Below are 10,734 nucleotides of genomic sequence, written 5' to 3' on the forward strand. Positions count from 1 at the left end.
ATAATTTTTAATTAGAATGGGAAACAAAAGACGAGCTTGTTAAAGCTTCAGTGACATACTGGGCAATAGATATAGGACACAACATAGATCTTAACCTCTGGGAGAAACTTTGGAAAAGCGACCTGAAGTTTGCTGCATGTTATTCATTAAGAAAGAACTACTTGGAAATTATTCATAGATGGTGTTTAAGTCCGAGTAGGTTGGCTAAGAATTATAAGGCGGAATCAGATACATGTTGGAAGTATAAATTGAACTAACTTTCAGAGGAGGGTTGCCGAATCATAAATGTAGAGAAGAAAACTTTAAATAAAGAAACCGTAGGCTCTCTCCACCCCCGCAATCTTTTGCATCAAATGAAGTCTTATCACAAATTCAAACTTTAAAGTCCTTGTAGTTGGTTTGTTCCACAGTTTGTGCTCCCATCTCTTCTACCACACACCTGTACTTTCGTCCAATTAAGCTCTAATTAACAAAAGAACCTCTGCTTCTTAATGGCGGCATTGGAGGGTTTTCACCAGGCAAAGTGCTTTCGCACTCAGCGCCTCTCTGCCCCCCGCATTCCATGCCAGAGCGAGAGCCAGGTACCGAGACGAACTCCAAGTGAAGCCCATTCTTCCTATCCCTGGGGGTGGAATTTGCAAGGATAATTTACCCTCAATCACCCTTTGTCCTTCACCTACAATCTCCTGCCTGCAATCTATTAAGGCAGAGCGGAACCGGAAGCCAAGTCTGGGGTTGTTTTCAAACAAAAAGGCATATGTTCCTATGACTGGCATTCAGCAAAAGACATATAGTACTCATTTAATGTGGTATAAGAATATAGTGCCTCTTTAATGTGGTACTGACAACTCCTACAACAGAAGTCTGAAATTGGCCTTGGACACATCTCAGGAAAAACAGCTGAGGTGGTCACACACCTCAACTATCCTTTTTCAAGATTTAAGTACTTCCTTCTAATCAAAACAGTGAGTCATGTTTGTGCCAGGAAAAGCCTACACGCTTGTGATCACTATCCCGGAATTGCTGTTGAAGTTGATGTCAGCATAAATATGCAATTTAAATAAGGTAATGGCTTATTTAACGTTTGATTAAATGCTCAAGGAGCACACACAGTTAGGTATTAACTAAGTGCCCTCACCTGATTCCAGCATTCCTGCTTGCCCACAGGCAGTGTGGCACTGCTGTCTGGTGACAATGGCAAATCCCAGCCTCAAAAGCTTCAGCTATGGGCAGGGGTCACCTCAGCAATTGCACAACAGCCCCCATACCCCAGGCATAGGCAAACTCGGCCCTCCAGATGTTTTTGGGACTACAACTCCCATCATCCCTGACCACTGGTCCTGTTAGCTAGGGATGATGGAAGTTGTAGTTCCAAAACATCTGGAGGGCCGAGTTTGGGGATGCCTGCCCTACCCCCTTCCCAGCTTCAGGGTTAGGAAGAAGGTGGGGAGTGTTGTGGCCACAGGTCCAAACAGTCAAGCATTTCCCTGCCACTCCACTTACTGCCCTAAGAAGGAAGACATGGTGGAAGGCTACTGTTCCAATGCGGGGCCCAATGTGTAAGCCCCGCTTCCCCTTATGGAAAAAGGAATGAAGGATTCTTGGTCTTCTGTAGCCATGGAGAGACCAGGAAACCTCCCTTTTCCACCCAAGGTCTGGATCGCCTTGCCACATGATGCATCCAAACTTTCAATGGGTGAGACAAATGATCATAGTTCTTGGTTTGGGTACCAAAGCCAAATGGAAATGGTGGACCCCTGCCTTAATATTCTTACATACTATTTATCATGTTACTCAATTTTAACACATATGTCCTGTTATAAACGTGTGGGATTTCTTTCTCTTTAACAGATCAAAGCATAACTTGGGCCTGCGACTTCGTAGGAAGCTATCACAACTATCAAGCTACAAATTGCTGTTTCTCCGAAGATGGCTCTTTGCTTGCAGTCAGCTTTGACAAAATAGTCACTGTGTGGGACTCGGAACTGTGGGATCTCAAATGTACTTTCTGCCATCTTCCTGGGACTATACGGTAAGTAACCATGTGCTCCTTTAATTTAAATCAGTTTTTTTAAAAAAAAAGATTCATTAAGCATGTAATGAAACTAACCTAATATTTCCCCAAAGTTTTTAAAGCAATAATCCTTAATATTTTCCTATCAGAAACTTCTTTATTGGGCCCTTCTGAGCTTTCATAAGAATCGTTGGTTTTAAGGGAAAGCTCTTTAAATAGCAACAAAGTTCTGTAACAAAATCAGCTTATTTTTTACATGTGTCCAGAATAATCTGTGCAGAACTAGAAATTGCATTGGGTGGGAAACAAACACCCATCTTCCCTCCTGCAGCCACCAACCTTCCTTCAAATTTTGCTCCAGATGGTCCTCAATCCTCTGGAGCAGATTATTGGGCTCATGGAAGTTTGGGGCATGAGTAGGAAGTAGAGGTTCTGTCATGTGACATTGGGTGTTGCCTACAGTTTGATTTCAACAAGACTGCAGAAATGGCTTGCGCTTTTGGAATTACATCTTCCATGCTGCTTGCTTCCCCTGTCTAGTTTACTTATTGCAAAAGTTTCCTAAAGAAATCTTGCCCTGCTTTTTTAGCACCTGCCCACACCAGTTTTATCTTAAGGGGGATTACAACAGAACGGGTTTGCTAAGAAGCTGTAAGCTCTACAATTAGCCCGAGAAATGCCTCTCTGTTTATTTAGAGTAAACATTTACCTGGTTGCAAGGGGGGGGGGAATCTCCCTTGTTGGAATTAGAGGGTCATAAAATAAGAGTCTGAGCGCAAACAAAATTGCTCTTGAGATCGAGAAGAAAGAGAAAGGTTGTGTGGTGGTTTAATGGAAAGACTTCAGCCAGTCCTGACTCTTGAATCCCTGATTCGCCTAGGCATCAGCAGTGCCCATTGTGACCCACTTTTTAATGTGTGGCAGGTCTCCAAAACTGTAATAAACCACTTTCTTTTGAGCACACGTAGCCTTTCACTTAAAATTACTTGCTTAAACTGTATACTAAAGCATGCAGAAGGTAGATTCCCATCTTTTACCCGTCTGTGAGGTATGAGCTCTTGAGCCAGGATTGGGGGAAACAAAGCATGGCACCTAAGGCAGACATGGCTGGCCTCCCGCCTGTAATCATTTCAACCATGGAAATAGCAGAAATAGCTGCCTGAAGTGATCTAGGGTTGTCTTAGATCAGGCTTGGGCAAACCTAGCTAACAGGACCAGTGGTCAGGGATGATGGGAATTGTAGTCCCAAAACATCTGGTGGGCCAAGTTTGCCTATGCCTGTCTTAGATTATATAGTGACCCTACGGCGAAATATCTCATGGACACGACTAATTAACATTATCTTTTTTATTTATTCTTACAGAAACCTGTGTTTTGGGAGGCAGAGTTGTTCAAAATACCTTCTTGGTACCACCAACACTGGATTTTTGTGCTGTTGGAACTTGCTGAGCTGTACATGTAAGACCATTTTATCACCTTTTCTTCCTTCCTTCCTTCCCTCCTTCCTTCCTTCTGTTCTGTCTTTGATTAAAAATTGGTCATTCTGAGAGAACCCAAGGAGGCAAATTGCTTTATATTTCAGCTTAACACCAAATACTTTTAGTTTTTATTTATCCAGTCGTTGGAACCGTATCGCATAAAATTATACGGCAGGTATTGTTGCTGAATCCCCAAACGACCTCCTCTCCCCTGTTCAGATCCTCCCTTTGAAAGTTCTCCTAGCTGCATTCATGGTTTAAATTAATTCCAGTTCCGTCCTCCTTGGGAGTCTGTGGTTCTCCGTCATAATCTGGTTATTTTGATTTTCAGTGGAATGGAGTGCCCAATTAAATGTCATTGTTCTGCAGCCAGATTGTCTGTCTGAGAACATCGTCGCAGTTTCATCCCACTCAGAATACTCAGATGGTGAGCATAAAGACCTCTTTCATTTTTGTTAAGGATCACTGGCCAAAACTGCAGACCCATACTGCCCAGGAAAATATTTTACTTCCTTGGACTTGAAAGGCACTTAAAATAACTCTTTAAAATAGGCCGCTCTTGTCTACATGGAAACTATATTATGGTTTAGATCTTAAGACAAGAAAGTTTGCTGACGGAATGTTTCTCACCCCCCCCCCCCTTGTACTCAAACCTAGCTTTCAGGCTTCCCCATAAGCCTCTGGTTTTCCTCTGTGAGAACAGAATCCTGGACCAAGTAGACTGTTCTTTCCCCCCACAACTGCATCCCCAAAATGCCCATCTATAAGATCGCTGGTCCTTCTGAACCAGGCTAGAGCATGGTGGGATTGCTGGGTGAGAGGACAAGTGCCCCAGAATTGGTTGGACTGAACTTCCTTGTGTCTTAGTGCCCAAACCCCTTTTATCTAGAGCAGGCACCCCCAAACTCGGCCCTCCAGCTGTTTTGGGACTACAATTCCCATCATCCCTGACCATTGGTGCTGTTAGCTAGGGATGATGGGAGTTGTAGTCCCAAAACAGCTGGAGGGCTGAGTTTGGGGGCGCCTGATCTAGAGCAAGGTGGTCTTGCCATTACCGAAGTCGGGCAATCTGTCTAGCAGACCTTTGGGATACCATGTCGCTTAGAGCCTTGCCCTGAGATCTGTTTTCTGGGTTGTAGATTCTCATTATAAGAAAGCTATTTTAATGAAAAAGTCCACCTGACAGTCTTGGCACCGCAGAGCCTTTTAATAACTCTCACCCCCTACTGGGCTAGATCAGGTGAGCGGTAATATCTTGTTCACATTCCTTGTTTTCTGCACGTGGGGTGGTTGTTCTCAAGGAGTTTAAAGTCTATGGTGGGGGGGAAACCTATTTCCATTTCAGGAGTTCCTTTTTACTGTTCTTTATCCTGCAATGTGTGATACTCTACAGCTGGGTTGGGCAGCCCATGGTCCTGCAGATGTTGCCAGACTACAATTCCCATCATGCCCTGCATTTAGCCATACTGCCTAGGGCTGATGGGAGTTCCCCATCCCTGCTCTGTAGCCTATTTCTCACTGAGGTGGTACAGTCCAGTGACAGGTTTACTAACTGACTGAGAACTAGGCCTATCATGCTGTATCTTGATCCATACTAATCTTTATTGGTGGAACTCTGTAGACAGTGGACTGGTTTATTTAGACTTCGTTGATAGGTTCCCATATAAGTACCAGGAGCTATACTGAATGTATGGGTTTCTTTATCATTTTGTGATCATGCATTGACTTCAGACCTCAGAAAAGCAACGCGGAAAGCGGTTCTTAAAGACTAAAATTCTATTTTTCTTCTTTTTCTTCCCCTCAGTATTTGTATTCAAACCCTGTGAGCCTCAGCCTTTGTGTATCCACAGAAAGGTCTGCAGGGGCCAAGTCCGGTGTGCTGTCTTTGTTCCAAGAGATCTACCCGAGTCCGTTCATTCAGAAAAATATCAGTGGCTCAGCCAATCTCAGTTTTACTTCTTGACTGAAACACTTGTAAGTGTTTAAATGTGCATCTGGGACAATATTGCAATGAGTTAAGTGCTCAGAAAGCCAAGTTGTCGTGCTAGTCATTTCTGTAGCCCTTTTCAGCTCTGCTACCCTTACTTACCATTAACATGGTGAGACAGGACGAGAGGTCATCATTTAACCGCAAAGCTCACAGGGGGACTTTGAGTCAGTTGAGAGCTAAACCTGAATCCCTCACTTTGGAAATCAATGTTGTGCCTGATTTCGGTACATATGAATTGCTCCCTTTCTTGGTATAAGTTTTCTGGACAACACTGCTTTAACTCAGAAATCTTCTGCTTCCTTTCTTTAATTAATTCTTATTAGGGGAGATGGGTGATAGTTCAGTAGGTAGGGTAAGAGACTCTTAATCTCAGAGTCGCTGATTCAAGTCCCACATTGGGCTACAGATTCCCGCGTTCTGGGTTTGGATTTGGATTTTGGATTTGATATCCCGCTTTATCACTACCCTAAGGAGTCTCAAAGCGGCCAACAATCTCCTTTCCCTTCCTGCCTCACAACAAACACTCTGTGAGGTGAGTGAGGCTGAGAGACTTCAGAGAAGTTTGACTAGCCCAAGGTCACCCCTCAGCTGCATGTGGAGGAGCGGGGAATCAAACCTGATTCACCAGATTACGAGTCCGCTGCTCTTAACCAGTACATTGGACTAGATGACCCTTGGGGTCCCTTCCAACTCATATGTTTCTGTTCTGTTCTAGTCTAAATGTTAGCTAATCATGTGAATTTTAGTTTCATAAGGGTAAAATCAATCATCTTGTAAAAGCTGGCATACATTGTTTCTTTTTGATTCCTTCCTAAAATAAGAGAGGGAAATGCCTTGACTACAGGGGTGCCTTTCTTCCACAATTTTATACGTACTTCAGCTAAAAAATGTCAGGTGATAGGGATATAGACTGATAATATTGTCATTTTTACTTGTAGTCTGTTAAATCACGCAGTTTTATTTGGTCCCAAACAATACTGTCAAATATTAATGAATATCCCCAGTGTCCCTTGAAGAGAAAAGAGAAATCGTTTCAAACGGCATTAAACTTCTCATGCTTCATGTGATATCTCTTCTGGATTTTGTTTTTAATGAGTAAATGCTTACATTTCTTAAGTTCATGTGCTACAAAATAAATCATCTGGATTGTGTGCCATATTTTAAGACTCACCAAAATCCTACCGAAAGATTGTTTTTCGTAACAGTGTTTCTTCCTTCTGAATGTTTAGGAATTGATGACATTTAGCACAAAGACCCCAGAAGAGAGACTTACACCTTCCAGCAGACAGGTAATTGTTTTTTAAAAGAAATGAACAGGAATTCTGAAAGAGTCTACATTCCATTCTGTGTGATTTGATTGAACTGCCCTGTATTAAAAATCAGTTTGACTTATATTAATTTTCGGATCCCAAGATCCCCTTCTGGGTGGTGTGCAGTGCATCCTGGTGGGACTGCAGAGGTAGAGGATCTACTTTGGAATAGATCCTTGAGCGCCACAACCCCATAGTTGCCTTTGACTGGACTTACCCGTCCAGGAGTCCTTTACAGTTTTTACCTACCTTTTTTAAAAAAAAAAAAATCTGCATCACACTTGGACTTTGGGGGGGGGGGGGGTTCTATCTTTAAACTGCTTTATCAGTACAGAAATGCACGAAAAGCTAAGCTTTTGGCATTTGCCCAAATTTAAATTACGTCCCCTAGGCAAGGATGAAGTGAACACTTAATTCTGTTTATGCTTTACTCATAAATAAGAAGCGAGCTGGAAAAAAGATACCTGCCTTTCTAATTTTTACAATTGCAAAAATAAAATATTTTTGTAATTACCCCCTAGTATACATAAAAAGGTACAACTAGCCCAGCATAAAGCCTTATAACAGCCATCTAGAGCCATACAGTGGGCCAGGAAATAAATGGTGGCACATCTCAGGCTGCCAATGGGACATTTGGCCCCAGCAATGTTCAGGAGGCCACCAATTTGACTTCACCCCCGGAGGCGCACTCCACTGTCTTTGAGTTTTTCTCTTAGCCTGCTTGCTTGCTGTTAAAGTGTGCTGTCATTGAATTCAGAGGGGTTCTCATTACAGCTTTGCCCTCAAGAACTTCAAATGGTTCTTTATATATCCAAAAGAAAAGGAGCCAGTCATGTAAGGAAGCCATTGGGGACAAACCTGGGAATCCTGTGCCCCTCCAGAAATTGTTGGACTCCAGTTCCCATAAGCCCCGAGCCAAAAGTTGAGGATTCTAGGGCTTTGCTTGACTTTCTCCAGTTGCACTTCCCCCCTCCTTTAATTTAATAACTTTGGACACCAAGGTGGGTGGGAACCAGGGATTAAGTACCCTATTCTGTTCTTTAACACGGGTCTGTTTTCTCCATCACCACTTTTTAGTTGGCAGTTGAAGAGAGCTTCCCCATGACTCCTTTTTACCTGCTACTGGGAAAGCACCAGCAACAGAACAAAGAGGCTACAGAAACTGGGAGACTCCCTGTTCAGAAGAACTTTGCACAAGAATCGCCTGCCGTCAAAGAAGTAAGAATAAACACGATGCCTGTTCAGGAACATGCAAATACTGACAACCATTTAACAAACTTTCCTTCTTATTGTGTCTTTTTTTTGTCTTTCCTCCCCAGCTTCTTCACACTCCAGCTCATGTCTTACCATCTGCCTCTTTCCTGTGCCCCATTTTTATCAACTCACTGCTGATATCCAAAGCCAGTAAAAGGTAAGAAGCCCTCAGTTTTTTAAACGTTTGTTTTCGAAGGGAGCCGACAATAAAACTGAACTTTACAGAACAAAAGAAGGTCGCGCACAACATTTCCCCCTCTCCGCTTACATTGTGAGGTGGTGGTTCTTCACGAAGCTGAGTTAAGAGGGCATTAACACGTTACCATTGTCATAGAAACAGAAGCATTTACACCGAGGTGTCCTTTGAAAATGACTCTTGCCCTATAGGAGGCACAGCCACATTCACAAGAGATATGAGTGAGAAGAGAAGGTGTTAAAACATACCGTATACACACCTGACCATAATACGCCCCTAGTTTTTAGAGGGGGAATGCAAGTAAAAAAATATTCTTTAAAGGGAGCGCTGAGGAGAGCCTGTATGCATCCCAGGCCCTGCTCAGCGCTCCCTTTCACGAGCCGCGTGGAGCGTGTGTGCGGCACTTGTAGGCTTTTCCCCTAGGAGGGAGAAGGGACTGCCCTTCTCCCTCCTTGGGGAAAAGCCCCCAAGAGCCACACACACGCTCCACATGGCTCTTTAAAGAGAGCGCTGAGCAGAGCCTCCCGTCTGCATTCGCTCCATAAGATGCACAAACATTTCCCCTTTTTAGGAAGGAAAAGGTGCGTCTTATGGAGCAAAAAATGCGGTAATTCTCCTATTTGGGAACCTGGCATGATGACACATATTTGGTGGACTAGAGAACCTCATGTCTGAGGTTGCATTCAGAAACGGGGCGTTATTTCATCATTTCCCGATCATTAACGGTAATGTGTCAATTCTTACATTCCTTTGACACAGCATAACTTTCTTCCATTAGAGAACACTGCCTTTTTGATCAGTATACTGCCATGTCACACTAAATTTTAAATCTTTTGAAATGACAGTGTGCCAGAAAGCTGCCTAAAATTTCATCATGTGAAATTACAATGCAAAACTGCAGTTTTCTGGGTCACTGGGGCTGCAAACGTATTTTTTTCTGGAAACAGGTAACACAGAATTTAGCACTAAACTTTGGCTAGATTCCACTAGTTTTCCCAAAGTGGCTTTTACGTCATGCGAAAGATCACATAAGATATGTAAATACAGTCATACCTTGGTTTTCAAACAGCTTAGTTCTCGAATGTTTTGGCTCCCGAACGCCACAAACCCGGAAGTGACTATTCCAGTTTGCAAACTATTTTTGGAAGCTGAACATCCGACGGTGCTTCCACAGCTTCTGGTTGGCTGCAGGAGCTTCCTGCAACCAACCAGAAACCACGCTTTGGTTTCCAAACATTTTGGAAGTCGAATGGACATCCGGAACGGATTCTGTTTGACTTCCAAGATAGGACTGTAAAGGAAACATTGTGAAAATGGAATTAAGTGCTGTCTCAACATAGCCTGAGACCTGTGTGGCTAGGCCCAGCATGTTCAGGAGAATATTTTATAAAATAATGAAAGGTTTAGTGTGTATTAGTATGAGAGGTTGTGTGTAAAACTGAATCTTAGCAAAGGCTAGTTTTAAAGGCACCTCCACTGCCCATACGCTTCAGGAACATTTCTGGGCCTTTCCCTGCCGTGCCTGTTTACGGAGTATTTTCTTTGTGTCAGGATGCATTGAAAAGCTTAATTCCCTCCTAATTTGTGTTTCCTGCTGATCTCCCACTGCTTCAGATTATTCTGCAACCCTTATAATTCCCATTCTCTTATTGGTGACTTGTGTGGAAACTTTTTTCCACTTTTAAGAAGTCCACGTCCCCCGTCATACTAAAGCTTGCTTATCATATTCATGAGAATCTTGAGAAAAGTATCTACAACCCAGCAAATATTCTAGCTCTGAGACTTGTTATAAATGTCTCAGTGGTCTCAAATGCACATTTCTATTGATCCTTCCATTTGTATTTTTATAGCACTAGTGAAGTTGCCAATGAAGTGGAAATGGAAAGCGACAACAGCGAGAATGAATCGGAGGAGGAGGACACGGAAGTTGCTAAAATGGACTCAGAGGCACCACAGGCGACAGACTGTTTGGAGGACAACATTCCGCCTAAATTGTCAAAAGAACAAGAAAAAAAAATGCGCCAGATAAGAAAAATGGACTACAGCTGGGCATCTGTTCTCTAGACACATAGTATTGTGGACTATATGTATTTATATTTCTTACCAATAATTCCACAAGATGTCATTCTTTCAAATAAAGGATTGCAATTTTCCAGGATGCTTCTTCACTTCTTGGAATAAATTGTAACAAGTGTCTCCCGCAGTGAAGTCTTTGAAGCAAGCATTTTTATGGTTTATTTACAGAAAATGTGGTTTTGTAGGGGAAACAATTCAAAACAACTGCATGCTTCTACCTCTAGGTTTTATCCAAGGTCCAACTGGTTTTACAAAGTGTTGAGGTTTTGAAATGGGAGTTGCTCTGGAAATGGGAAGATTTGCCATTATTGTTTTCTGAAAGCACAGTGAACAATCATAGCACGAGGCACCCGTCCTTCAGGAGGGACGGCAAACTTGCTGAACGAAATGGAAGTATTTATTAATCTACATTCCTA

At 42.8% G+C, this 10,734-nt stretch overlaps 1 protein-coding gene across 2 annotated transcripts in view; it reads left to right on the forward strand.

Moving 5' to 3' along the window:
- The window catches only part of WDR75 (WD repeat domain 75), a 31,187-nt gene extending 20,792 nt beyond the window's left edge, over positions 1 to 10,395 (forward strand). For both annotated transcript variants that reach the window (XM_083707204.1, XM_083707205.1), the window contains exons 14-21: positions 1,852 to 2,032; positions 3,378 to 3,472; positions 3,824 to 3,919; positions 5,297 to 5,466; positions 6,712 to 6,771; positions 7,870 to 8,010; positions 8,112 to 8,203; positions 10,093 to 10,395. In XM_083707204.1, the coding sequence (XP_083563330.1) occupies positions 1,852 to 2,032; positions 3,378 to 3,472; positions 3,824 to 3,919; positions 5,297 to 5,466; positions 6,712 to 6,771; positions 7,870 to 8,010; positions 8,112 to 8,203; positions 10,093 to 10,306 (1,049 nt within the window). In that variant the 3' untranslated portion in view covers positions 10,307 to 10,395. The remainder of the gene's footprint in view (positions 1 to 1,851; positions 2,033 to 3,377; positions 3,473 to 3,823; positions 3,920 to 5,296; positions 5,467 to 6,711; positions 6,772 to 7,869; positions 8,011 to 8,111; positions 8,204 to 10,092) is intronic.
- The last annotated feature ends 339 nt before the right edge of the window (positions 10,396 to 10,734 follow it).

Source organism: Podarcis gaigeae (genome assembly GCF_964106915.1).
Source record: "Podarcis gaigeae genome assembly, chromosome: 1".
Classification (NCBI taxonomy): Eukaryota; Metazoa; Chordata; class Lepidosauria; order Squamata; family Lacertidae; genus Podarcis; species Podarcis gaigeae.